General features: G+C 37.9%; 6 protein-coding genes and 1 non-coding gene across 7 annotated transcripts; 4 read left to right on the top strand and 3 right to left on the bottom strand.

Annotated features, from left to right (window-relative positions):
- Positions 1-1,858: 1,858 nt before the first annotated feature.
- Positions 1,859-12,565, bottom strand: LOC116298713 (uncharacterized). Its single transcript, XR_016119388.1, has 18 exons — positions 11,924-12,565; positions 11,699-11,810; positions 11,379-11,599; positions 10,741-10,799; positions 10,420-10,492; positions 10,002-10,193; positions 9,490-9,663; positions 9,278-9,399; positions 5,490-5,633; positions 5,245-5,347; positions 5,039-5,122; positions 4,558-4,738; positions 4,286-4,375; positions 3,961-4,026; positions 3,660-3,726; positions 3,471-3,533; positions 2,999-3,186; positions 1,859-2,751 (listed from the first exon to the last, which is right to left on the bottom strand). It is a non-coding gene; the product is annotated as an uncharacterized LOC116298713 (transcript).
- Positions 12,566-13,945: 1,380 nt separating this feature from the next.
- LOC148912052 (ribosomal L1 domain-containing protein 1-like) lies at positions 13,946-16,579 on the top strand. The gene is made up of 6 exons (XM_089028538.1): positions 13,946-14,004; positions 14,216-14,358; positions 14,682-14,796; positions 15,253-15,401; positions 15,857-15,955; positions 16,194-16,579. The coding sequence occupies exons 1-6, from the start codon at positions 13,954-13,956 to the stop codon at positions 16,330-16,332; spliced, it is 696 nt and encodes a 231-aa protein (XP_088884664.1). The 5' UTR covers positions 13,946-13,953; the 3' UTR covers positions 16,333-16,579.
- A 582-nt stretch (positions 16,580-17,161) lies between these two features.
- LOC148912051 (uncharacterized) lies at positions 17,162-20,371 on the top strand. Its single transcript, XM_089028524.1, has one exon. It carries the CDS (start codon positions 17,672-17,674, stop codon positions 20,162-20,164), a length of 2,493 nt encoding a protein of 830 aa, XP_088884650.1. The 5' UTR covers positions 17,162-17,671; the 3' UTR covers positions 20,165-20,371.
- A 28-nt stretch (positions 20,372-20,399) lies between these two features.
- On the bottom strand, positions 20,400-22,235 carry LOC148912050 (uncharacterized). Its single transcript, XM_089028539.1, has one exon. It carries the CDS (start codon positions 22,133-22,135, stop codon positions 21,479-21,481), a length of 657 nt encoding a protein of 218 aa, XP_088884665.1. The 5' UTR covers positions 22,136-22,235; the 3' UTR covers positions 20,400-21,478.
- An 82-nt stretch (positions 22,236-22,317) lies between these two features.
- LOC148912049 (uncharacterized) lies at positions 22,318-23,103 on the bottom strand. Its single transcript, XM_089027929.1, has one exon. It carries the CDS (start codon positions 23,035-23,037, stop codon positions 22,318-22,320), a length of 720 nt encoding a protein of 239 aa, XP_088884055.1. The 5' UTR covers positions 23,038-23,103.
- Positions 23,104-23,121: 18 nt separating this feature from the next.
- LOC148912048 (uncharacterized) lies at positions 23,122-25,072 on the top strand. The gene is made up of 2 exons (XM_089028532.1): positions 23,122-24,734; positions 25,050-25,072. Exon 1 carries the CDS (start codon positions 23,397-23,399, stop codon positions 24,438-24,440), a length of 1,044 nt encoding a protein of 347 aa, XP_088884658.1. The 5' UTR covers positions 23,122-23,396; the 3' UTR covers positions 24,441-24,734; positions 25,050-25,072.
- LOC148912047 (uncharacterized) lies at positions 24,719-26,426 on the top strand. Its single transcript, XM_089027928.1, has 4 exons — positions 24,719-24,734; positions 25,050-25,219; positions 25,319-25,482; positions 25,643-26,426. The coding sequence occupies exons 1-4, from the start codon at positions 24,719-24,721 to the stop codon at positions 26,424-26,426; spliced, it is 1,134 nt and encodes a 377-aa protein (XP_088884054.1).
- The last annotated feature ends 541 nt before the right edge of the window (positions 26,427-26,967 follow it).

The raw sequence follows: 26,967 nt of genomic DNA, 5'->3' as shown, positions 1-26,967 counted from the left end.
CAATAGGTTTTTTACTACTTCGGTGTTATTTAGAAGGGGAAAAATGACAAACAGTTCTATATAATTGCTTGATTAGAAACGCTTAGAGAATTATGAAAAGCACAATTCTTTTTTTCACAGAATATAATCGTGAGTAAAAATTAACAGTTTCCTGTGCATCCTACCCATGGCGTTTATATATTAAATAGGCCAAGCATCTAAATTTTATACAAGAAAATAAAACCCCTGTGAGATGTAGAACTCACATACTTACTTTAAAATTCGGGTAAGAATTAATCATAGCTAATTATACTTGACTTTCAAACATATTTGTGCTAATTTTGTTTTTACGTATGTGTTAATTTTGTTACTGATATTAAAAAACTGAAACAAAAATCATTTAACGCTGGTTCTTTGACCCTTGAATGCTATTGAGGGAAAGACAAGGCTGTGTTGATTTAGGTTGTAGCGTTTTTATGGCTGACTAGCTCGGAAATGATGATTTGCAACATTTAACGTTACCCGTCCAAAACGATTACTTAAGGCCTATGTAACAGTATATGACCGATTAAGCACTATATGGAAGAACAAGATAATTTAATCGTTCTCAACAAACTCTTTATTTCGAGGCGTAAAAAGCAAGTTATCGAAACAAAAAGTACTGAAAAAATGTATTTAGTTTAAATATTTCGCTAAATACTCGAATCGATTAAAATTATATGTGAAAACGGTGTACATTTTAATTGTGCGAATTTTGTTTTTGTTTGTGTTAATTTTGTTATTAACATCTATGATGCTTTGCCGGTGCAAAGGTATTCACAACCTCTTAATATAATATGATTGCGTTTTATTTAAATACGTATGTCTTTTATAACTAATACCGTAGGTAATGAAGCGAAACTATACTAATTCTTGTAATAATGTCGAATGAAATGTTCCGCTTTTGCTACTGATCATGAAAAGTGATTGCCCTCTGACTTTATCTAGTTATATAGGACTGGAGATGAGAGGAGAGTTAAGTAAGGAAAGTATTGTTAAAGAGGGTGTAGAAGACGAAAAAAGGAATGGAAAAAATACATTGATGATATATTCATGATATGGACACATGACACCTCTACCCTAAACACTTTCATTACACACCTTAATTCCTTCCGCCCTACCATCAAGTTCTAACATACCTTTTCCCCTCCGCACTCTATAAACTAGTTTATATAGCGACACAAATTTTCATCATACATTCGTACACCTGGGATTTCTATAGAGTGGTCCAACATATAGACATATGCATAATTTAATTCGATGGCCCACTCTGTACACCCGCTATATAGAAGTATTTGTCTATAATTAAAAACAAAATCAAATAACATAAAAGGAGGCCACATTTGCTCAGAAAAAACTCTCCTTGTAACATGGAAGAATAATGTGCGTTTTTATATAATGCTCTAAAATCACATTATAGTGCTCATTGTGTTTTGAGGTAGAAAACCACACAGACCCACTTGGATGATATCAAATGAGTGTAAATTTAAAAGTTTTTATGCTCCGTTGAGTTTCCCTATGTTCATGCGTTATATCGCTGCTCTGAGTTCACCAATATGAAATACGGTGTTGCACGCATGCGTTGAACTGTAAAACAGTTGCCCGTTTAGGGTAGAGATATGCCGCTGAGCCCTCTGAACCCTGACCCTGTTCCAGAGTAAAATCGCTGAAATTCATACTAGAGCACGATCGCTGAAAACCAAACCCTGTTCCGGTATTGCGAAAATAGATACCCTCCTCCAGAGAGAAGAGAGCGTAATTTCATATACCCTGTTCCAGAGTAGAATCGCTATGAACTCCTTGCTCTCTGACTCTATCACTGCCCAATAGACTAGTAACATTATACTTTCGATCGATTTATTGAATATCAATCAACCATATGCAAATGTTAAACACCTTATTAGAGTTTTATATTGACGATATTTATTTATTGGCAAGTAATAAAAGGAATTATGTACATTGTTATTATTTTAGTTACTCATGCATCACTATCATCATCACCACTTTCATTGTTAACATCATCTGCATCATCGTTGTCATCATCTGCATCATCGTTGTCATCATCTGCATCATCGTTGTCATCATCTGCATCATCGTTGTCATCATCTGCCTCATCGTTGTCATCATCATCAGTGTCGTCATCATCATCATCATCATCCTCACTATCATCATCACTAGAACTACTAAAATCATCTTCATCACCACTCACTCCTTCGGCATCGTTTATTTTTACACCCTCTACAGTATTTCGCCCTTCTGTCTCATCCACAACAATATAGGGGGAGAACAAATGAGTGAGTTCGGCAATTATGTTGGTTAAAAGAAATAGTTGATGCTTAATGGCACTCTGTACACCAAGGGAGGAAGTGGTGCCAACATTCGCTTCTGGCTGATCTAAAGAAATGGACAATGAATGCTTCAGGTCATTATAATAACTTAAAGTCTGATGCATTTCTTGGGTAAGCAATGCAATTTCTTCTTTAGAGCGCTGGGCTAATAGATAGAAATCCATAGCTTTCCTTTTTATTGAAAGGGGAAATGCAGCAGCACTTTCTTGTTGATCTTGGCCGAAGATAGGAGAGGTTGGATCACAAGCAGATTTGACATCAATGGTCTTGTATTCAGTAGTAGCTAACAAAGGGATGTTGTTGTTGAACTTTTTCACCACCACTCGAATTTCCTTTGTTGTCTTGGTGATAGACTTGGAAAGCTTTTTGGCAATGCTTTGCCCATCTGAAAAGAATAAAAAATAAAAAATACAGGTAAACATACACGGAGGTACAACACTTAACAGCAAATAAATATACTTTTGGTTTATATTTTGTGTCTATGTGTCTGTTTAAATAAAGGGTGGAGGGGAGGGGGAAGTGGTTGGTTGACTGAGTATTGTTAGAGTGACATTGTCCAGTTGCAAGTATTACAGTATGTAATTTACTATTACTATTTTTAATTTCATACATATTTTGCAAAAAATGTTTACCTGCATATTTTGATTTTAAACTAATCAAAAACCAGCGTTCCTGAGCAAGTTTTAGAAGACTTTCCCTCAACTCCTTTTGTTTCTGCAAAGAAACCTTTTCAGCAGTACTATGAAAACGTGCATCTGAAACAAGCCACCTTTTTTAAATTTTTTCTCTTTTTTCAAGCTTCTTGATCTCTGCATCTTTCCTAAATATATAGATATAAAATAATTGGAAATCATTAAGTTGTGCCTCTCTTCTCTAATGATATACATGTCATTAAGTATGGTGTTTCATATTCCAGAAACACTATTATTGTCAGGGAAGTAAGTATATTTCACCTATACTAGTTGATCTTTTGATGCTTACTTTAATATAAATCGATTTTATGGTAGTGCAGGCCCTTTTTTTGAAAGCACTAACACATTTTGGAAATTTATTAGCATATGGTAAACTCCTACACGTCATAAAAGAAATAAATTTCAAACTTACTTTTTAAAGGTTCGTGCTAAGACCACTACAGAATCAATATTGTCGGTATTTGTCATTTCATTTCTGTCAATCAAATATTTTTGTTTAGTATACACTAATGTTTAAGAAATAGTTCTAAAGGAAAAGAGTAAAAATATAGTTATAAACTAATTAAGTAAATTATTTTCCATTAATTAGCTATTGCCAAACCTTAATTCTTGTAGCTCCAGAAGTTTAGACACATAGTTTTCCTTCCAGGACATGGGATTTGATGAATCTGAAACCAAAAGAATAGGTAATTATTATACAGCAATAGAAAAAGGTAAAATTTAATGTACTGAGCAACTGACTGCAAAAAAGTATATGTTAGTGGTTGTGTTGCAATGACCTAGATGAAAATAATATTAGGAATGCACTGATCCATAATAATTATACATCAAATATACGATTATAAAATTCATAGTATTTTATTATTTCTAAACAACTATAAACAATAAAGTAAATTGCAAACCTTTCTGTTCCAAGGCACTAGTTGATTCTTTGCAAATCCATTGTGAAACATCGGTAGTTGAAATACCTAGACACAGCATTAACAAAAACATTACACCAACGATAAATCTGAAAAGAAATATTTAGGGGTGCGTATACAATATGCTGGAGTTCTTATTGCGAAAAAAATATACATTGACATTCAATCTACATACTGCTAGATTTTTTTTTTTGGATTTTAGGACAAGCACTCACAATGTTGACATGTCCAGATTTATATTGTTAAGAGTGAACTCTAAGGAGAAAAAGCTGAATTATAACTTCTATAATATAATTGGCTATAGAACCTGATAGAGTAGCAAGTATATTGTTTAATTCTTCTTCAGAATTTTTCAAGCTTTTCTTTGCTCTCTTAATTCTGGTAACCAACAACGGTCCTGTAATAAATCAAAACCAAAATTTATAATTCTGATTAAAGGTAAATGATATGTCTACAAATTGCTCTGTACTCATAACACCAGATGCATGAAAGTTAAGTTGTAACATAAAATAATGACATTAACAACACAATGAGTAAACGAAATAGTAGTTTATATTTATCTTATCAATCAATTTATACCAAGTTTTGCTTTAGAACGCTCCATGTAGTGTACAAGGCACAAGGTAAGCATATCTATTCTATGGGAGGCAGTCATTTCTTTTGTGATTGCAGAAAATCTTCTCAAATACGACCATAACCTCTCCATTGCCTCTCCATCTGACAGGCCAATTCCTTTGCATCTCTTTGGGCCATACTTCACCTTGAACAGAAGCGATTAAGACTACTGTAGATAAGTCATTTAAGAAATGGTCAACACTCAGTGCGTCCATTGAACTAAGAATAAGAGAACTGAAGGAAATCCATTCTTTACACATATTTTGTGATGAACCATGAAATTTAGAGAAATTGGTATACTTGTACGAAAACCTTAAACTTTATTTCATAATAGAATGTGACAGGTGAAATTTTTCAAATATGAGATAACAAATAAAATGTATGCATAGAACAACAATCCATTGTAATTAATAATTAATAAGATGTCATATATTAATTGCCATACCTGACATGAGTATTTGTGGCCAAAACAATGAAAACTCGGTAAAGATAGCGTAACTTGGTCCAACATGGTATTTAAAGGTCCATTCTTCAAGACAACAAAATAACTATAAGAATATGAAAAATGAATTTGCAATATATTACGCATATAATGTTATTTATATACACTTGCAATTAAATTTATATACCGTATATGGTATGATATTTTACCTGAAGATGTTTATGAAGGATACAACCAATGTTATAGATAAAAAACACATTGCCAGAGTTTTTATTTAGAAAATTTTTGAGGTAGTAAATTGAAAAGGAAATCCTAAAAAAATAGTAACACAGTTTTTAGTATTGTATAGAATTTTTGAGGTATGTAAATTGAATATGAATCCCTGAAAAAGTAGTTTATACACAATTTTTAGCTATAATTATAGATTAAGATTTAGAAATCACAAAACTCCTACTTTTCCCCTGCTTTTGTGTTCATAAATCCAACAGTTGGTGATTCATGTCGACAAATTCCTCCAAGCACAGCTTTTTCGTCAAAGACTTTGTACTGATAATAGTGATTAATGTACCAAACATTAACAAAAACACTCTTTAGTAATTACTAGTTGTTGGGTTACCTGTGTAAGTGCCTGCCTTAGGTCAGCGGAATCTCACGTTTTGTAACGACGGCCATGTTTGTGTAAGCACATGGTTTACTTGAATAAAGCCTACTTTCACGGCTTAATCGTGTATATTCTTCACTACAATTTATTCAAGTAACCAAAAATGGATAAAGTTTTACGTCCTGAACGTTTCGGCGTCGATCCAAGGGATACTGGAGCATCCAAAGCGTGGATACACTGGAAACGAACTTTCGAGAATTTTCTCTCAGTGCTGCCCGATGAAGGTCTCAATAAATTCGGAGTGTTAACCAATTTCGTTTCACCTGCAGTCTTTGAGTACATCGAAGGATATCCAAGCTACGAATCCGCTATGCAATCGCTTCAAAATGTTTACGTTAGACCGACTAACGAAATTTACGCGAGACACGTTCTTGCAACTCGACGACAACAGCCTGGAGAGACACTGGACCAGTATTTACAAGCTCTAAAGGTGCTCAGCAAGGAATGTAATTTCCAATCTGTTACGGCTGCTAAATACTGTGAAGAGAACGTCCGGGATGCCTTCATTACTGGGTTGCAATCAAATCAAATTCGTCAGCGGCTTTTGGAGAATAAAACTCTTGATCTAAAGACAATGTTCGATCAAGCTAGAGCTCTTGATTCTGCCATGCGAAGTTCTGAAAGCTACGCAGTTTCTCAGCCATTCAATGCTGCAGCCGTAGGTGTGTCACCTGAAACCACATCGCCAGCGTCATCTCAACCTGACCCCAATCTCTTAGCTTCAACACTGACGACCGGTGGTCCCAAATGTTTCTTCTGTGGAAATACTAAGCATCCCCGTGCCAAATGCCCAGCTCGTGATGCTGTGTGCCATAAATGTCAGAAGAAGGGGCATTTTGCACAAGTCTGTCGAGGGAAACCGTCAAAGCCTGGTGACGTCTCTGCGGCCCTCTGGCCACCATCACTTGCCTCAGTTGGGACCCCGCAAGCTCTTAAGGCCTCATCTGCTACTGTCATAGTCAATTCAGGATGGAATGTGAAGGCGCTCTTTGATAGTGGTAGCAGCGAAAGCTATATTCACCCAAGTTTAGTAGAAGCAGCTGCTATTCCTGTTAATCCTTCTTCTAGTACAGTGTCCATGGCGGCATCAGCATTATGTACAAAAACCGAGGGATTCTGCACCGTCAACCTTAACTACCAAGGACACAGCTATGAGGAATTTCGCCTGTCAATAATGCCCGGCCTATGCTCTGATCTCATTTTGGGACTTGACTTCCAGTCTCAACATGACCACGTCACGTTTGAGTATGGTGGAACAAAGCCACCCCTATCTGTCTGCGGCCTAACTACGTTAAACATCGACCCGCCCTCACCCTTTGCAAACCTTACATCAGATTGTCATCCAGTTGCTGCTAAATCCAGACGCTACAGTGCAGAAGATCTCACATTCATCAGTGGAGAAGTGGATCGATTGCAAAAGGAAGGCATCATTGAACCCAGTCAGTCTCCGTGGCGAGCCCAAGTAGTTGTAACTAAAGACGAGAACCACAAGAAACGTCTGGCTATAGATTACTCACAGACCATCAACCGATTCACACAGCTTGATGCATTCCCATTGCCAAGAATCAGTGACACTATCAACGAAATCGCTCAGTTTAGAGTTTTCAGTACCCTTGACCTGCAAAGTGCCTACCACCAGATACCGTTGAAAAACGAAGACAAGCCTTACACTGCCTTTGAAGCTAAGGGCAGACTCTATCAGTTTACCCGGTTACCTTTTGGAGTAACCAACGGGGTAGCATGCTTCCAAAGAGAAATGATGAGACTAGTCGAAGACCATAATCTGAAAGGAGTATTTCCCTACCTGGATAACATAACTATCTGTGGAAAGGATCAGTCTGATCATGACATCAACTTGAAATCCTTCATGGATGCTGCACGAAATGCCAATCTTAAGTTCAACGATAGCAAGAGTGTCTTCTCCACGCGCCGTCTTCCTTTACTTGGTTACGTCATTGAAGAAGGTACCATTAGTCCTGATCCTGAAAGGTTACGGCCCTTGAAAGAGCTTCCTCTGCCACACAATTCAAGATCCCTCAACAGATGTCTTGGACTTTTCTCCTATTACTCACAATGGGTACCAAATTTCTCTGATCGAATAAAGCCCATCACAAGCTGTAAATCCTTTCCATTGCCTCAGGAAGCCAAAGAGGCATTTCAAGGAATAAAGAAGATCATCGCAGAAGCCATTGTTTCAGCCATAGATGAAAGTATCCCCTTTGAAGTTGAGACAGATGCTTCGGAAGTAGCACTGGCAGCCACTCTCAACCAGAATGGGAGACCAGTGGCCTTCTTTTCGCGTACTTTGCAAGGAAGTGAGCTAAAGCACTCTGCTGTCGAGAAGGAGGCTCAAGCTATCGTTGAATCTGTAAGACACTGGAGACATTTTCTCACCGGTCGCCACTTCGCTCTAAAAACTGACCAACAATCAGTTTCTTACATGTTTAACCAACGACAGAAAGGGAAGATCAAGAATGACAAGATAATGCGTTGGAGAATCGAGCTCAGTTGTTACAGCTTTGACATAGTCTACAGACCCGGTAAAGAGAATATGGCACCAGACACCTTGTCCCGAGCCAGCTGTGCTACGACTACTCACGATTCCCTCTACAAGCTTCATGAATCACTATGTCATCCAGGCGTTACCAGACTCTGGCATTATGTTCGAACGAAAAACTTACCGTTTTCACTAGAAGAAGTCAAGAAAACAGTAAGCGCCTGCCCTGTCTGCTGTGAGTGTAAGCCCAAGTTCTACCGGCCAGAAGAAGCTCATCTCATTAAGGCTACCCAGCCATTTGAAAGAATAAACATTGACTTTAAAGGCCCTCTACCCTCCAACAACAAGAACAGGTACTTTCTAAACATCATTGATGAGTATTCTCGTTTTCCGTTTGTCTTCCCATGTCCTGATGTATCCACTCCCACCGTTGTGAGGTGTCTTACCACGCTGTTTTCTCTTTTTGGCATGCCGGCCTATGTGCATTCAGACAGGGGAGCATCATTCATGAGTCGAGAGCTACGAGAGTTCCTGACTAGCAAAGGTATTGCGATGAGCCGCACTACAAGTTACAACCCCGCCGGGAATGGACAGGTGGAGAAATACAATGGCACTGTCTGGCAGGCTGTTACAGCTTGCCTGAAGTCCAAAACCCTCCCAGCCGAGTACTGGCAAGATGTCCTCCCTGATGTCTTACACTCAATCCGTTCTCTGCTGTGTACTGCAACGAACGAGACGCCTCATGAGCGTTTTCTGGGCTTCTCTCGTCGGTCCTCTACTGGCAGCTCCATCCCTACTTGGCTGTCTGTACCTGGTCCTGTATACATCAAGCGTAACGTTCGAAACAGCAAAATGGACCCCCTCGTCGATGAGGTTGACCTGCTCCAGGCGAACCCACATTATGCTCATGTTCGCTACCCTGATGGGCGGGAGACAACAGTGTCTACGAGAAGTCTCGCTCCCCGAGGTCAGCCGATAAGTGAAGTCTCACCTGTGCAACCAACACCAGCTGAAGCACAATCTGCCACACCCCAACCGGCTGAAGTCCAACCTGCAACAACGCCGCCCGCTGAAGCACTCTTACCTGACAACGGTGCCAATCACGGAACTACCCATGAAAGTAAACAGGCCCCCATTGTACTGAGACGCTCTCAGCGGGGAAGTCATCCCATTGATAGGCTTAATCTTTAGGAAGGGGTGAATGTACTGATAATAGTGATTAATGTACCAAACATTAACAAAAACACTCTTTAGTAATTACTAGTTGTTGGGTTACCTGTGTAAGTGCCTGCCTTAGGTCAGCGGAATCTCACGTTTTGTAACGACGGCCATGTTTGTGTAAGCACATGGTTTACTTGAATAAAGCCTACTTTCACGGCTTAATCGTGTATATTCTTCACTACAGACTTTGGACTTTCCTTTGGATCTAATCACAGATTGTATCTCACCTGCGTGGAATTCATTACAGTCCTTAACAAAACCAAAATGCTTTTCATTATACAAAATACATGTACAGGACAAAGTAATTTAAAAACCTAGCTATTACAGTTGAGATCAGCCCCTGGCTAAATACAATTGCTGTGAAATTTGTTGTCTCTGATTTAAAAACTTTGATCTGTTTGATTTTTTTTTAGTTTGTGCAACACAAGTCAGTGGTAAATGGGACGTAGAGGAGAATGTTTAAATCACTATAGAAACCCTGACTAAACAAATTGGAATAAATTTACAATTATTGTAAAATCATTTAAATAGAAACAACATATTATCTTTACCCAACTAAATTGATATAGCATAGAAATATTACTTACAGATGAAACCTTGTTTCCTTTTTGGGACACTGAATTTGTTGAATAGCTTTCAACAAAATCATCAACATTCTTTTGTGGCAAGAAAAAAATTCCCTCAAGTGAAGGTGGATGAACACTTTCGCCTGAAGATTTCTTCCTTACAAGGCCAAAGCAGGCATCAAAGGAATGAATGGTTGGTCCTTCTGTTGGGCCCTATGAATCCAATGAAATAACTTCAGAATTGAGCAGTTTCATTGAACTTTGTCAATCATTCTGAGTTTTGTATTAACAAAACTTTAACTTTAGCTACGGCTCGTGGATCCACACTACTTTGACAATGTGATGTGTGATGACCCAACCAATTTATCGTTAATAATAGAACAGACACATAAAAATCTGAACAGATGTCAATTTGTTAAATAATGATTAACATGCAAACCTTTGGACATGCTGGGCAAACATTACCAGGATCACATGGTGTGACTTTGTATTTAAGATGGTATCTAAACAGACTAAAAATTGAAATAACAGACAAAAATATTAATCAGACAATTGTTGAACAGTGAATACCCATTAACATTATGCATACATCCAAATGTCCCTTTTGAACTGCCACTTTAAACTAGCTTACAGTCATCCATACAGGTTGTAGTCACAACCTTGTAAATGAACACAAAGGTTACTTTTCAAGATATTTGCTTCAGAAGTACTGAAGACAACACAATAAAATTACAGTATATACATATAATGATCTATTTACCAGTACTGTTGGTATGATTCATTATTAACCAGACTCTTATATACATCAGGAACATTGACCTGTCAAAAAAAAAACACAGGATCTATATAACTATAATTAAACATCACATTTAATACAATATCATAATGGTGTTTTTTCCCCCTCTAACTTATACATAATACGTGTAATAATATCACATCTACTGTACATAAATTGTGTGAATGAAGAAAACACCCTAGTACGTACACATACAGGGAAATACACTGTAAAATGAGAAAACTTACTGACGTTTCAGACACTAGGGTCCTTTTTAGAAGTAAAATAGTAAATAAAGGTATATATTTGTTTTTTTGTTGTTGTTTATTACACAATATTAAAACATTCATGTAGTACAACCAATCATGATGGGTATTAATATAAATATATAGATATAATTTTATGCTCCCAGGGTAGATGTCTTAATTTATAAAACATGGAAATATATTAACTGATCTTAACCTTGGAAGATCTATTTAGCTAGTCTGATTTATTAAAATTAAATATCAATTATAAAATAAATGTCAAAATGGAATATTTTAAATACGTGCTTCCAAATTAAATGAATGTAAACATTGATTAATTATAATAATTTATACAAATACACTTAAATTATGTTTAACCTTAGTTTGGTGAAAAGGATTAGATAGGAGCCCGATCACGGCACAAGAGCGTTTCAGAGAGACTTGGCATTCCATCATGTACAGATACACGATATTTAACAGGTTAAGGCTGATGGCTGTTTGGGGGTTTTGTGGAGAAAATGGCCAGAATCCATGGCGAAGAAGGGTGGCTGCCTCCGTTTCGCAAGAGCAGAACTTGAACTCAACTTCGTTGTGAATACCTATATCAAACAATACATCTCATAAATCACAATTACCCAAATTCATATAGTCTTATTATCATTTATGACTTTCAAACTGATATATATGTAGCTACTTACCTCTGTCATCAACCAGGTTTAATATCTTTTCTTTCCTTATGCACGTTGGTTTATGCTGTTCTGGAGGTGAACCCATGCACTTTCGGATAAAAAATGGTCTGTAAAACCCATTCTATAGAAATAATGAAAATAAAAACTTATAAAAACACTGTCTATGCTTATTCGTAGAGTATGAAGATTCATTTCAATAATTTTTGCTAGCTCACATGTAAACCCTACACTCACCTCCCATTTTTCAAGTAGATGAAAGCAGCATCTCTCTGAGTGAAGTCTAACTGCACAGTCTTCACAGAAAAATTGGTAAGGGCCACAGTCTTTACAACGAACTGTGCCAATAACTTCACGGCCCAGCTCAACACACTGAACGCATGCTTTCCCTTCTATGGCGGCCTCCTGCGTAAGCCACGTTTCCTGCAGATCATCCCTCAATTTCTGCCATTCCTCAACACTCTTACTCTTCCGATCTATCCACTTCTGTTTTTTTACCTCCTTCCCTCTTTCTGTTGGCTGGAATAAATCAATGCTTACGCCATCTGAAGAGGAACCCTCGTCTGTGACAAAGCTTGAGGCAAACGACGTAGTAAATGCATTTCTTCTATGATCTTTGATCGGGAAGTTTACATTTCGATTTCGATTCGAAATCAAAGATCGAACAGTGAAAGAACTGCGATTCTTTGGTTTGGGAATGAACGAGCGTCGCGTTTTGGGCATCGATAAAGAAAAGTATAATTAGATGAGCTAACACTACTAGTAGTACAAAATCCGTAAACAATGTTTGGATGAGTTTCAGCAACCTTGCCGACACGGCTGAAACCGTAACAACGTAACTTCCGGCAAGTAGAGGAAGTTGTCTGTCACGGTTATTAACCATGTTTTGTTAGTTAACTAAGACCGTTACTAGCCGTTAACAAGAAGAGGATCGGGTGTCCTTGATAACGGTTTCCATAGTCAGTTTTATGACTGGGTTGCATGGTAGTGATAGATTGGTTCTGCGACACCAAAGTAGAACAGTCCAACACCAATGCCAGCAGCGAACAGCATAGTGAAGTAAGTAGCGTCACTGTACTCTGGTTTATCATTGGGCTTGCCGAGCTTTAACTTGCCATACTTGGAGAAGAGCAGATAGAGGATGAATATTGCCCATATATCTTGTGTCCCGATGTACAGCCATGTCCAAGTTAGAGTTATCCAATCCTTCCATGTTGGGATTTCTTGCTTAGATGTGTCCGTCCATCGCAGGCAAAATATTACGAATCCCCAGATTATAGCCGCGGAGACAAATGTGACCACAGGATTGAAGTCTACTCGGAAGAAGCGAAATATTTTGAACTTAACATTACGCCATTTCCTTCGTATTTCTTGTTCACCTTCGATGGCCATCTTCCTCGAAGCGTCACTCTGAAATACATCCGATTGAACTGAAGGAAAACTGTTTGAATATCTTAAGGCATTTATATTCCTATCTTAACATATTTTCGTGGGTTTTCAAATTCAAAAACTAAAGAATGCTTTTGTCTAAAATTGAAAGTCACATCTTGTAAGTATTTCTTTTATTTGTCGTAAAAATAGAAAGTACATGTATGCGTAGAATGAATTAAACTGTACAAGCCCGTGAACATAGGATTAAGAGAGCATTTACGAGGACAAAGCGAGGACAAATCATTAAACGTCCCGAGAGATTTAAATAAATTTATTCCAGGTTATTCAGTTACTAACAAGCAAGAAGCAAACAAGTTGAAATAATAAAAGTGTAACTGCATGACTCGAAGAACAAGTCTCAAATTATCACTTATGGACCCGAACAGAAACAATATTAGAAAAAAAGAAATAAGGTGCCAAGCGCTGATACTTACGCTAAAACCAGTTGTCATATAAAAATAATGTGCAAAGTTTGGATTAAGAGAAAACTGAAAATAATCGTAAAAAAAAATTGTTACTAGAAATTTTATTAAAAAATAAACAACTAAATAATTATTTTGCAATGTCATTATAATCTGTTTAGGACTATTTATTTATTTATTTTTTTATTTATTGTCGTGATCGTTAATTTCGAGTGTGCGCGCTTTGGCGTTGATGAAAGAAACAAAAGGAAGGAAGGAAGGAAGGAAGGAAGGAAGGAAGGAAGGAAGGAAGAAAGAAAGAAAGAAAGGAAGAAAGACAACTTTGTGTACTTGAATCTCGAAAGAGCTTCTGGGAAAGTATGAAGCTGCTGTGTTTTATGGTCAGCGGTATTGTTTAGCAGCACGTGTTCCAAGATGGCGGACAAAGTGAAGGTTGTTCGAGAGAGTGTTCTAAGCGAAAAACAGGTTTGAAAACTCCAAATGAAACTATTAGTAATAACAGAATGAATATCATGAACCCTACTTCCAATGGAAATTAAAATAATGTGATATTTATGGAATCAGTAGCTTGATTTCGGCATAAAATGTTGTGTACGAAAAATTGTGTAAGAACTACATTTTTCAGACATAAGCTTAATTTCTTTCATTTAAGACGTATTTTGCCTTATTTATGCAGGTTGATTTGGCTGTTTCTGCTCTCATGAAGAATGTTCAAGAGAAGGAGAAAAGTAAACCAAGCTTGCTTGGAGACCAACAGGTGTTATGGCTGATTCTGGCTCTGAAGAAAATCCCAGCACCAGATAAAAAGCCTAAGAGAATGTGAGTACTAAACTCTGGAGATACTGGGTGATAGATAATAATGGGCTGAGATCATAGAAAACTCGAGCCTTTGGCTAGGAAGGTGGGGGGTTTGTATCCTTCATTTTTAAGGTTAAAGGGACAACATCATGGAAAAGAGGGGGAGAGAGGTGGGGTTGGAGTTATTTACACCTCTGAACCAGGCATGTAGCGGAGATTTACCCCTGGCAGAGTTTCATAGTTTCCATAATCACCGTCAACTTTTTGAAAACTCAGGGAAATGGCAACAGTGCAGTTATTGTTGTTAATACGGACAATGCTAACCAATGAAATCTTTATTTCAGAGCCATTAGTAATTCACTGCATCCAGATGACTCTGAGGTCTGTCTTATTACTAAATCTGAAGACAAACCTATCAAGGAACTTCTGCAGTCGTCTGGGGTCATTTCTGTTAAGAAGGTATGTTATGATATTATTGACATTATGGGATAATGCTTACTCATTGCTATAGAAATGAAACAGTAACTGACAAAAGGGTAAATTATACACCTTGAAAAGATGAAAAAACTTACTGACGTTTCGGATGCTAGTCCTTCGTCCAAGTAAAAGAAAAAGAGGTGGTAGAAAGGAGTGTTTATATGATGAGAATAAGACAAAAGAAACCAATGAGAACAAGGTAGGCAAGGAAACGGAAAAAAACCACAAAAGAATGGGATAGTTGAAAGCAAAGCATTTATTATTCCCGTTGGGACTAAGTGTGCCTAATAGGTTAATAATGCCACATTTTTAAAAATATAAATTAACTTAAATAATTACAAGAAAATAAGGGATTAAGATTTTGTCCATAATTCTATGGGTAAGGGGTTACACTTAATACATATTTATAATATCCTAATTATTGCCTTGGGTTTTTAGGTTATCAGTCTAACAAAACTAAAGAAGAATTACAAGTCTTATGAATCCAAAAGACAGTTAGCAAGCTTGTATGACTTGTTCATTTGTGATGACGTTATCTACCATCTATGGCCAAAGTTTCTTGGGAAAGCTTTCTACACTAGAAAAAAGTGAGTTAACCGAGACTACAGAGGAGGGCCGGTGATTATATCACGCCAGATTTTCCCTTTTGCATACTAGTGTCTTATATTTTTCAATCCTAGTCCTCGATCCCTGACACTATGTGGTACTTGGTTCTAAGATTGCCTGGATTTCCAAAAAGTATTATGGTTTTAGTTACTAGAATTGGAATGTATTATTATTGACTGTAACATAGGACGCATAGATGGTGTAACAGTGAGAGTGCTTGCTTCTCAGCAAGGGACATCTGGGTTGAATTCCCTGACTTACCCTCGTGTATATGAAGAATTTTTGGTTGGTTCTCTATCACTCTTCAAGGGTTTTTCTCTGGTTTCCTGTTAGGCTTTCTGTCCACCATGGAGTGGTAAACCTGATTAGATTTAGATAAGATAATACTGCAGAGTGTCGATATTCACAGAATCAATACTATCAAATTACTTTTTAGATTTCCTATTCCTGTCAGTTTGAAGAAGAAAGACTTAAAAGGAGAAATCAATAAAGTCTTACAAAGCACATACATGTCTCTTGGTCATGGCTCTTGTAGGTGAGTAGTCTAAGTCTAAAGGTAGAATAACTCTTCTTAACCGCAGGGCTTATTATAACGGTTAGGTTGCATTCTTATCTGATAAAGCTGAGTCAGCTTGGTTAGACCAAAGGGGGAAAACATGAACTCTAAAATCTGAAACTATAATTTAATTTATGATTTCATTTTGCACCTCAAGGATATCTTATGCCTGAACAAATAAGAAGAAAGCTTTATATATTTTCTTGTTTACTTTTAGTGCCATCAAAATTGGACACACAGGTCTAACAGAAGAAGAAGTTACTGCAAACATAATGGAAACTGCAAAACGCATTGCAAATATCACTCCTCGTGGCTGGAAAAATATCAAATCACTGAACATAAAAACCTTCAAATAAGAACATGCGTAAAAAAGCTTCAATTCAGTGTCTTTACCTATTTATAACTCTCTCCCAGAAAAACCAATAGCGATATAGTCAGAATCGGTCAAGAAACTGAAGGCCACAATAAAAGAAAAGAAACAGAAGAAAAGAAAGGTTAACGGGAAAGAAAATGAATCTGACTCAGAAGTGGAAGAAAGCTAGTCTGAATGTGGCTTTCTCGGCATTTTAAAAATGATAATACGAAAAATGAAATTTAAAAACATTTAAGACAGGGAAGTTAGGGATATAATGATTTTCCATAAATTGATTCCATGTCAGCCAACCTATAGGGTAGGATGACAGATGCAGTGGCCAAGGCAGTGATGCACCAGATGATGATAACTTGGTTTTCTTTGCTCTGAGTAATGTTGTTGTTCATGCGGTGGAAACCGCTATTAAGTTGGACGACCCCGAAACCAAGACTAGTGCAAACACCGAGCATGGTGCAGACCACGCCCAGGATGTCGATGAAGTCACCAAGTGTACCAAAGATGTTGTCACCAAGAAGAGAATGGAAACATGATCTCATGGTCATGGGCATGCCTTTACAGTGGGATAAATATCCGAGGATGAGTCCAATGAGAGTATAGACCACCCATCCATGTACACCCCAGTGAAAAAGGGTTAGATTCAAGGCATCTTGTGCGCGCTGGTTATCTGAATACCTACGTGGAAAAATTTGCAAATTAGAAGATATCATTATTGAAGAAAACTTTTCATTTCATTTTATTAGTGCAGTACTAGCTTTTATTTAAAGCTATTTCAAAAAACGTTGAAGGGGTGTACAATGATAGGTAATTCTCGGTTTTCACTTTACGTCATAGGGTATCGTATTTCCCGTCGTCGGCCATATTGGTGTACGGACGGCTAATTTGCATATGTCAAATTGCAATGTTTTGGCTTAGGTTTTAGTATGTTTGAAGGTTGTAGCAAGGAATCTGACGAATCTGCTCAAGAAATATTAGAAAAACCCGATGAAAAAGATTGCCCTATTGTTCCTCTGTTATCGGAATACTCTAAAAAGCTAGAAAGTCGTGTAAAACGTCGCTATATAGAGAAAATTTCAGTGATTGGTATCGACCCGGCTACCCTGTGGAATGCGAAGTTGGATCCGGAATGTTTACCTCCTATTGAAGCTACGGATCTATTATCCTATTTGGTTTTGGATACCAGCTTTTATACAGCTAAGCAGTTCAAAGCCTTTAAGAGTTTGGAAGCGTATAATCAGATGGTTTCTGGTTTTATCACCAGCGTACAAGGGAAGGCTATCGCGGGAAAGTACGTGGTCTTAGCATAGGTGCGACATTCCCAGCGTATGAATGACCCTCCAATCCCCATTTGGATTATTTCAAGTGAAGAAGGAACTGCTTTTTCGGCCCACCGCATGGGATGTAAGGCAGGTTTAGCGGAAACGTGTTCCCGTGTTGCAAGCGTGCTTTTTTATATCGAAGCATGGACACGAATCAACGGAAAACTAGCGTGTACCCAAGTCAAATGCACGTGGCTTTTGCCGACCTATGTGAATGAAGTTCCCTACGCTAGAGCTCGGGATATCAATTTTAAATCATCTAAGAAGCTAAAAGCTGAGTTGGACTTTAAGATAGATGCCTGCGTTGGGGAGAAACAGTCAGAATCCAGCGCTCAAGCAAGGCCTTGCAAAACATCAAACGTTTTAAGACCACCAAATGAGGGTGAAATGAACGCTCAGCTGGAAAAGTTGAATGGTTTGAATGCAAAACCAGTCATCCTAAGTGTCTTTAAACCTTATTGTGATAGATTTATATCAAGAAGCCAACATGTTGCTACAATACCAGATTTATATGACCCTGGTTACCTCAACCTCAGCTATCCAGACCTGCTAAAAAAATATTTCGAAGTCAATTTAAAGCTTGATGATAGAACACTACATGCCATTGAAGCAGACACAAGAAAGCAATCCAAGGGTAACCTCTTCTACCGACATCGGGCTGGCCACAATGGTGCTTCAGTCAGTTGGTCTGTGGCACACAGTAATCCAACGCAGCCTTCACAATCTTTGATAACGTCTCTCTGCCACCCCCACTTGTTTAAAGTCACCTCAAAAGCTGTTACCCATGGCAAGAAACATGAGGAATCTGCTGTTGAGGCATATGTTTCTCTTATGAAGCAGACTCACAAAGACTTTCAAGTTAGGTATTGTGAAATTATTGTGGATAAAGACCATCCCTGGTTGCATGCCACTCCTGACTTCATGCCTTCTTGTTCCTGTTGTGGAGATGTTTGTGGGGAGGTTAAATGTCCCTATGGAATTGAAAATGGTGATCTTAATTCCTACATCTCAAAGAAGACCTCCTGTCTTGAAAAGGTAAATGGTCAATTCAGGATGAAGAGAAACCACCAGTACTATTTCCAAGTCCAGCAGCAGCTGAATATAACTAAGATGAAGTACTGTGACTTTGTTGTCTTTGCCTTCAATGCTAGTAATCAACCAGTGTTTTATTATGAAAGGATATATCCTGATTGCATCCTGTGGGAATCACTACAACCAAAGCTGACCAACTTTTGGAGGATTTGCATTCTCCCAGAAGTTTTGAGTCGATGGTACACAAGAAAATGCCACATGCCAAGTCTAACACAAGTTTCAGTAGTTTGCAATGACAATTCTATTTGTTATTGTAGAAAAGCTACTGAAGAGGAAACCATCACCTGCTCCAACCCCAAGTGCCCTTTTATAAAGTTTCATTCGTCATGTCTGGGAATAAGTGATCAAGTCCCGAGGATTTGGTATTGTCCTACCTGTCGTCTATTGCCAGAATCCAAAAGAAGTGCAAAAACCAGGAATGCAGCAGAGCAGGATACATGTAACAAAGCACTCAGCCTGGATAGCATCTGCATTTGTAAGTCCAATCCAAGATCAGATCAAAGGCTTCTTGAATGTCACAGTAAAGACTGTAAAAATGGAAAGTTCTTTCATTTAGACTGCCTTAATTATAAAAGGATGCCAAACAAAAGCAGGAGTACATGGATTTGCAACAGCTGCAAAGGAAAGCCCCACAAAGAAAATAAACCTAAAGCATCCCATGCCACCACCACACCACAAGCTGAATGTAATGGTTCTACGTCAACTTCTTCCAAACAATCTACCACTTGTACTTCTTTGAGTCCACAAGATCTTACTTGCAGTGATGACGATAACTGTGTTTATGATCTATCTGACATCAGTGATGATGACCAATTTGATGATCCATCTGACAGTGATGATGCTTTAGAGGTAACTAATGTTATTCAGGGAAACACTGATAAGACTGCCTCTTTGGGAAATTTAACCCAGGCTGACTATGATACCATTGAATCCCCAAGTGGATGTCTAGACTACACCATCGTTCAACAAGCCCACATTTTCCTGAAACAGGTAAATCCAATGATTGATGGTTTTCAAAGAACCACCTTGGGACCAGTAAGGAACTTTGATGTGACATCAAGCGAATTTGTGCAAATTCTTCATACAGGAAATCAGCATTGGGTATGTACAAGTTCTGTAGGCTGTTTACCTGGCATAGTAAACTTGTATGACAGTTTATTTCATGACGTCATTGTAGATGAAGTAGAACAACAAGTGAAAAATCTAATGGCAGACAAATTTGTAAGAATAGATATTGTACCAGTCCAGCAACAAAGAAACGGCAGTGATTGTGGTGTTTTCTCTATCGCATTTGCAACATGTATTGTGCATGGCCTCAACCCTGGTACAGCCAAATTTGATATACCACAAATGCGGCCACATTTATCAAGATGTTTAAAAACTGGAGTGATCACCCCATTTCCATAGAGTTGAACAGCTTTTATAAACTGGTATAAATTTTACATTTAAAATAATATTAACCAGAAGTGTAATAGTGTATACAAGTTTATTATTATCAAAATATAACGGAAGAGTACCCTACCACTAGGATATAAAGGAGCATTCAAAATTTGTCTAGAGGGGGGACTATGATGATTTTGAGGGGGTACCATTTTTCCCCTAAATGATTTTTTGGGAGGGTGGTAACAAAAATGTCCCCAGGAATAAAATAACTTTACCTTGATTGATTGACATCTTTTGAAGGGAAAAATAAAAAATTCATCATAGATCCCCTTCTGGATAAAATATGAACACTCCCTAAGGGTGATCAAGTCATTACCTAATATTTATTTAAGCATAAAAATGCTTAAAACATAATAACATGTTATTGTTTATCTTAATTGAGATATGAGATTATTTATTATTCACTCAATGATAATTATGCAATGGTGTGATTAATAATTGGAAACTATATAATCTTATGAAAATTTTATTAGTTATCAGCTGAGTTATTTTTCAACCTTTGATAAGCTTATTAGTCAGCCACCATCAATGGTGGAATGGTTGAATGTAACATTGTTATTACTGTGCATTCCTGACGATGGACACTTAGCTTGAAATTAATTTATTCAAGATCGAAGGAAGAACTCAGCATTGCTAATATCACATCAAGAATTAATAAAACGATTGTTATATTTTATATTTAAAGTTTTTAAAGTGATACTATTTTATTAGCATTTGACTGAAAATGCTGTCATGAAGTACATCAGAACTACATAATGAAGAAGAAGGTAGAAAAAAATGCAGTTCGTAAGTAAACCATGTAGAGAGAAACTGAAATGAAAGCTCTGCTGAAATCTACAAATGGGGGCTATACATAACCATTTAATTTGAATTTTGATTTTAAAACTGCAAGTCCCTGTAATAATCCATTTACAATAAATACAGCATAGCCCCCTCCACTGTGGGTAATATCAAATAATTAGGTCTTGTTATTTCTATGATTTGTTTCTGTCAGCAGTGCAGGCACTAAAAGTGGGACAATTTTTAAGAGCAAAAAGAAAACAATGCATTCTCAATAATTGTAGAATGTAGGTTTGTGGAAGTGCCTTAAGCTTGGATCCATTTTTTTTAACTAAAACATATTTTTATCAGGATTAACTTCAAGAGCATGATGTTCATCATTGCAGGGAGACTATGACAAAAATTGAATGCATTGTTTTTTTTTCTAAATTCTGATTGCTCATCACTGCCTGAGTGACCCCAGCTAGCTTCATTCCACATGAAAATAACTGAAATTGCCTAGTCAAATGGTACTATAGCAGGGCATAAATTAACCAGAGCAGAGCAAACCTTTATGATTCGATCAAGTGCTGGAATTCTATCTTCAGTAGGTCCATGAGGATTACTCATTAAAAAATCAGTTTGCAGTGTTCCCTGTAACATTGTATACTTGCTGCGCAAAAGACCAATGACTCTTTCCACATGGATGCGAACTTTGGCAATTCCCCTTGTGGTTTCAACATCAACAGGGTCAAGCTGCTCTTTGCCTTTGGTGAAAGCTGGAATTACCAGCTTTGCCCTCCTGAATGCCACACTATCATGTATCGTGATGCCCCGATCATCCATCACCATGTCACCAGGAACCAACTTGCTTAAAATCCCACAGTTCTCTGTCAAAAACTTATCTGAGGTTCTACCACCCCATGCCTCAGAAACAAATGAAATTGTGCCTTGTGGAGTTATTCCAATCAAGACTTTGATGGTGTTGTGATGTTTGTAGGAACTGAATGTTTGTGCTCTAGCAAGTAAGTTTGTAGGTTTCTCGATAAAAATCTCGAAACAGTCAATTATTACGGTCGTTTTAGTTCCAAAGCTGAACTTAAAACATTGTGGCATTGGTCGTATCAAGCTTTCACGGTCTGGCCAGTGGATAAATGGAGTTAATCGTATGTCCATAGTTGTCAACCAAGAATGAAATGTTCTAGATACTGTGGGCACTGAGATGTTGAACCTATAAGCTAGGTCTTGGTATGGCACATCCAATCTTAACTTTATCAAGACCAATACATATTCTTGAAAAGGACTCAGGGTTTGGGAGCGACGGGAAGCAAACGGTGACACGAGTTCAAACACAAAGTTCAGGATTTCATAGGAGGGAAGGCCAGTATAAAACAGTACTCTATCGTCGCTATTTCTGAAATAATCTTCGGTAAAATCGGTGACTTTCTCGCTTGACTTAAATAAATAATCAAATTCGTAAAAAATTCATAAAACTTAATCTTTGGCGTACGTGCCAACCCTTCGGTCTGAGTGCTCATCTCGGCAAAGCTTTTGACCTCAGTCTGCGATGATTTTTCGTTTTCATCAATGTATTGATCCGCGAACGACACATCAATTTCTTCTGTTGTCGAAGATGCAAAAGAGATAGTAGAGACTTGAGTCCCTTCATCATTCAACCGAAGTCTTTTCTCTTCGATCGTTGTTTTTGTGTCTTCAAGCTTCTTCTTTCTTCTAGCTTTGGCTCTCTCTGCTCGTTCCTGGACTACTTTCCCCTTGTCTTTGTTGTTACTTTTCGTGTGCCCAAGGTTGAGTGTAGGCACCCAATCAGCATTATATTTATCCCAGGGTTTTGCTGGACGTCCGGAGATAAAATGACGGCTACAAACACGGTCGTTTTTCAGGAATTGTTCCGTCAAGTCATCTCTGCTTATCGCCGCGATCCACTTCGTTCGACGCTTTATTGAAAGCTCTTCTGCCTCTTCACCGTGATTGCTATCAATTACTGGCACTGTGAAGAAGGAAACATCTTTATCTCGACCACTTCTTGCGTGGCAATCCACAAATAAGCACAGAACCATCTTAACTTTACTTCATACTACGAGCACCTCAAGTGTTTGTTTGTACACCACTATGGCGGATAGCAACGGTTGTCAAGGATTTGGTCACGTGAGTGAAAACCGAGAATAAGCAATAGGCGATAAGTGATAGGAGATCGTTCAAATCCACCGCGAAAAACAGGCTCGTGCGGTGCGGCCTATACTACTAAAGTACCACTCCTAAAACCGTTTATGTACTTTTATGAAAAAACAATTATGAGGAGTTGGAGAAACATGCATTTATTATAAGTTAAACACATCATGTTTTCAGCTTTCTCACCATTAATGTTTTTTATCATAATTCCATAAATGGGAAGTTAATATATTCAAGGCAATCAAAGATGGCGGTGCCTTTTGAGTCTCCCGCCAAATTTAGAAATGCTTGGTTAATACTACTTATTTTATTCATTGTAATGTCCTATAAAAGTCCTTTGGATATAACTGAAGAATCTTCATTACTTTTGGATGGCCCAGAATTTATTCGTGACAAGATATTTACACCAAAGTCTCGTCCGTTACTCCAAGAGCTATCGAGTAGCAATACAAGAAAGAAGAAGTATTTTGGAGCGAAGATAAGTCGTTATTCCAATAGTGATTCATGCTTTCAGCTCTTAAGAATCGCTAAAAGCGGTGATGTAGCCTTAAATCCTGGTCCACCTAAGAAGAATATTCAAACTGACGGACTACGTAAACCGAAATGTCAGCATTGCACACGAACCATTGCTAAGAATCATAGAACTGTCCAATGTAAAACGTGCGAGCTTTGGTTTCACATGAAGTGTGCAAGTATACTACCGAAGGACTATAAACCGTCCTTATCATGGATGTGCTCTAAATGTTTACTGAATGCTTTGCCATTTAACCTTAGTATAGCTTCTGATGATCTCGAAAATGATGTCCGGGTCTCGTCCAGTAACTCTAGTCCATCGAGACAAGTACCAAGTATCCTATTAGAACGAACGAAGAATCAAAGTGACCTTCTACTTGTGCATTTGAATATTAACAGCATTCAAAACAAGTTTGAAGAGCTGAAACTTCTTAACAAAGATCTAAAATCACAAATTATATTCCTTACTGAAACCAAGATAGATTCCACCTATTCTGACGATCAATTTGCTCTTCAAGGATATAACATCTACAGGAAGGATAGAAAGAAGGGAGGTGGTGGTATAATGGCATACGTATCTTTGTCAATAACACCTCAGTCCAGAGTCAAGATTCCGGGAAAATTCAACCTTATAGAAACTCTAGCAATAAAAATAAAAACACCAAGCAATAGGGACATTCTGGTTGTTGGCATCTATCGCCCTCCAAAAGTGGTAGGTAAAGATTACTACAATAAGCTGAAAGAAGAATTGAACACAATTGGTATGTGGCAACAATAGATCACGTGTCAAATTCCCCCATAGCAACAAGTCTCTGGCGGGCAAGCTTTCCAGACATTCCTTGACAACAACAAGAGTTTAAGTAGCGGAGCGTGACCTTTCCAGAACTATAGTGTCTGTTTTATCCTTATATTCTTTCTCAAAGCCGTTGATTTTCCAGAAGTACTTTGTTCGGATATTTTTCTATCTTGTGAACGTGTTTTAAACGTTTCAAATCAAAAACAGAAGGTTTTTTAGCGACTTGAAGACGAAGCGTCGAGGGTGAGACGCACGTGAAAATGGCGGATTTCACGGGTAAGTTGTTTACATGAGTTTTCTGTTATTCCAGAAACTAATGTTGATTATTTCATAGAAATACTTTAAACTATGTCATACGAGTTTATTTTCGGACTCTTAACTATGGTTTTGCTAAACATCGCCGAGTTTAAGCCATTTTAAGTCCCAACAAACTGCCTCTTGTGCTTGTTATATTCTCGGCGTAGCTAGAGGTGTTATATCAGTAATACACCGGATAGCCAAGATCTACAGTATATATGAGGCAGTTCTTTTTTTAATATGGATATGCAAAGAGCATAATTTAATTTTGTTTCAATATTTATTGCGTTTTAGCTGAGTATATGACGTACGAAACCTCGAATAGGGACTATGGAAGCACTGAGTCCAAGACACGATTTCACTGCAGTGCTCCTTTGTGCAATGGGGATTCGCGCTACAACCCAGCACTTTCTTTTCATCGATTCCCTAAAGACGCAACACTAAGAAGTGCCTGGACCACAAAAGTAAGGCGAGACGAAGGACCCTATTTCAAGGCAAATATGAAAAATTGAATGGTCTTTGCTTTCTTCAGTAAGATAATAATAGTTTTGGTCTCTTTTCAGATAACACACAGCACGAGGGTTTGCTCGAAACATTTCTTAGACAGTGGTTACCGTCCCCCAAACAACTCAGGAAAAAGACTTCTCAAACCTGGCGTCGTTCCTACAATGTTCGACTGGTCTGGTAAAACCACTCAAAGGAGAAAATTGATACGACAAGTTGACAGGTATATATATTTATATATAAAAAAGGAAATGTGCCTAATTTACTGTTGTGAAAAATCCAACAAATAAATTGTATGGATATGACTGTTATGAGGGGAAATAATGATAATTCATTCAGAGTGCTGTCTTTGCCATTAATTTTACTTATTACTTCTGTTTTAGTGGGACTCAGACTGACGAGAGTGAGGATGAGAATGATAATAATGTACCTGAGCCCTGTCCTGATTCTGAAGCAGCACCACAGCCTGAAAGAACTCCTGTTGAAGCAGAAACAGAGGCCCTGAGAGTAGCATATGGTGCAGCTCAAGTTGAAATAGAAGCCATCAGAGCCCAAGTTGCAGCCTTAAAATTGCACAAGTTTGGTATAGAAAAATTTTCCTCTGATGATGACCTCATAAGGTTTTACACTGGTTTTGCTACCTATAATCATTTTTACAGTTTTTATGATTTTGTCGCACCTTCTGCTCAGTACATGAAGTATGTTTATTCTGCTGGTATTCAAAAAAGCAGGCCTTCAGCTCGCACTATGATTTTGATTGATGAGTTGTTTTTGTTTTTAGTTAGAATAAGACTAGGTTTGTTTGACCAAGATTTGGCCGATAGATTTCTTATTAGCACATCATCTGTTAGTAGAAAAGTGACCACTTGGTCTAATTATTTATATTTTATCCTTGGCACCCAGCCAGTTTGGATGTCCAGGGAGGCAATAGATGAGTACATGCCACAGTCTTTTAAGGACATGTACCCAACCACCAGAGTTCTTTTAGATTGTACTGAGTTGTATGTTCAGACCCCTTCCTCACTTTTGCTACAGTCACAGTTATATTCTTCTTACAAAAGTAACACCACTCTAAAGGGTCTGATTGGAATAGCACCTCATGGTGCTATTACCTTTGTATCTTCTCTGCACACAGGGTCTATTTCAGACAAGGAAATTACACGATGATCAGGTATACTAGATTTATTGGAAGATAATGACTCGGTAATGGCCGACAAAGGCTTTGACATAGAAGACCTCTTATTAAAAAAGAAAGTCAAGCTAAATCTCCCCCCATACCTTCAAAGCAAAGGCCAGTTTTCCATTCGTGAAGCCCAACAAACAAAGTCAATTGCTAAATTACGAATTCATGTGGAAAGGGCAATACGTAGAATTAAGGAGTACCACATATTTGATTCTGACTTTCCATTGAACATGCTTGGTACAATCAATCAGGTTTATACCGTTATTTGCCTATTGACCAACTTCCAAGGTGCACTCATAACGAGCCACAGCGAACAAACTTTGCGAACAGCAGGGGTACCAGTTGATAAGGTGTGACGTCATAATCTGGTTATATTGTGGTTTCAATATTTCAAGATCCTAATATAATTTGGCGCGAATTACGAAGTAGAACGTAGGTCAAGAATTCAACTACCAAAGTGGCGCACTGGTCGAAAGCCTGCTGCTGGCTTGAAGGAAGGCTGTTATCCAAGGAGAAAGGGATTTC

This window comes from Actinia tenebrosa, unplaced genomic scaffold, assembly GCF_029948245.1.
Source record: "Actinia tenebrosa isolate PJP-AT-01 unplaced genomic scaffold, QUT_ActTen_1.0 PGA_scaffold12__29_contigs__length_12842862, whole genome shotgun sequence".
In the NCBI taxonomy this organism is placed as follows: Eukaryota; Metazoa; Cnidaria; class Anthozoa; order Actiniaria; family Actiniidae; genus Actinia; species Actinia tenebrosa.
This window is presented reverse-complemented; position numbering and strand designations above follow the sequence as displayed.

Bases quoted from the DNA above. Each gene is read 5' to 3' on its own strand.
- LOC148912052 (XM_089028538.1), top strand. From the start codon at position 13,954: ATGGCGGACAAAGTGAAGGTTGTTCGAGAGAGTGTTCTAAGCGAAAAA. The intron at 14,005-14,215 runs GTTTGAAAACTC...TTATTTATGCAG, and splicing joins GTGTTCTAAGCGAAAAACAG to GTTGATTTGGCTGTTTCTGC. The intron at 14,797-15,252 runs GTATGTTATGAT...TTGGGTTTTTAG, and splicing joins GGGTCATTTCTGTTAAGAAG to GTTATCAGTCTAACAAAACT.
- LOC148912048 (XM_089028532.1), top strand. From the start codon at position 23,397: ATGGCGGTGCCTTTTGAGTCTCCCGCCAAATTTAGAAATGCTTGGTTA.
- LOC148912047 (XM_089027928.1), top strand. The intron at 25,220-25,318 runs GTAAGGCGAGAC...GTCTCTTTTCAG, and splicing joins GAAGTGCCTGGACCACAAAA to ATAACACACAGCACGAGGGT. The intron at 25,483-25,642 runs GTATATATATTT...CTTCTGTTTTAG, and splicing joins TTGATACGACAAGTTGACAG to TGGGACTCAGACTGACGAGA.
- LOC148912050 (XM_089028539.1), bottom strand. From the start codon at position 22,135: ATGGACATACGATTAACTCCATTTATCCACTGGCCAGACCGTGAAAGC.
- LOC148912049 (XM_089027929.1), bottom strand. From the start codon at position 23,037: ATGGTTCTGTGCTTATTTGTGGATTGCCACGCAAGAAGTGGTCGAGAT.
- LOC148912051 (XM_089028524.1), top strand. From the start codon at position 17,672: ATGAATGACCCTCCAATCCCCATTTGGATTATTTCAAGTGAAGAAGGA.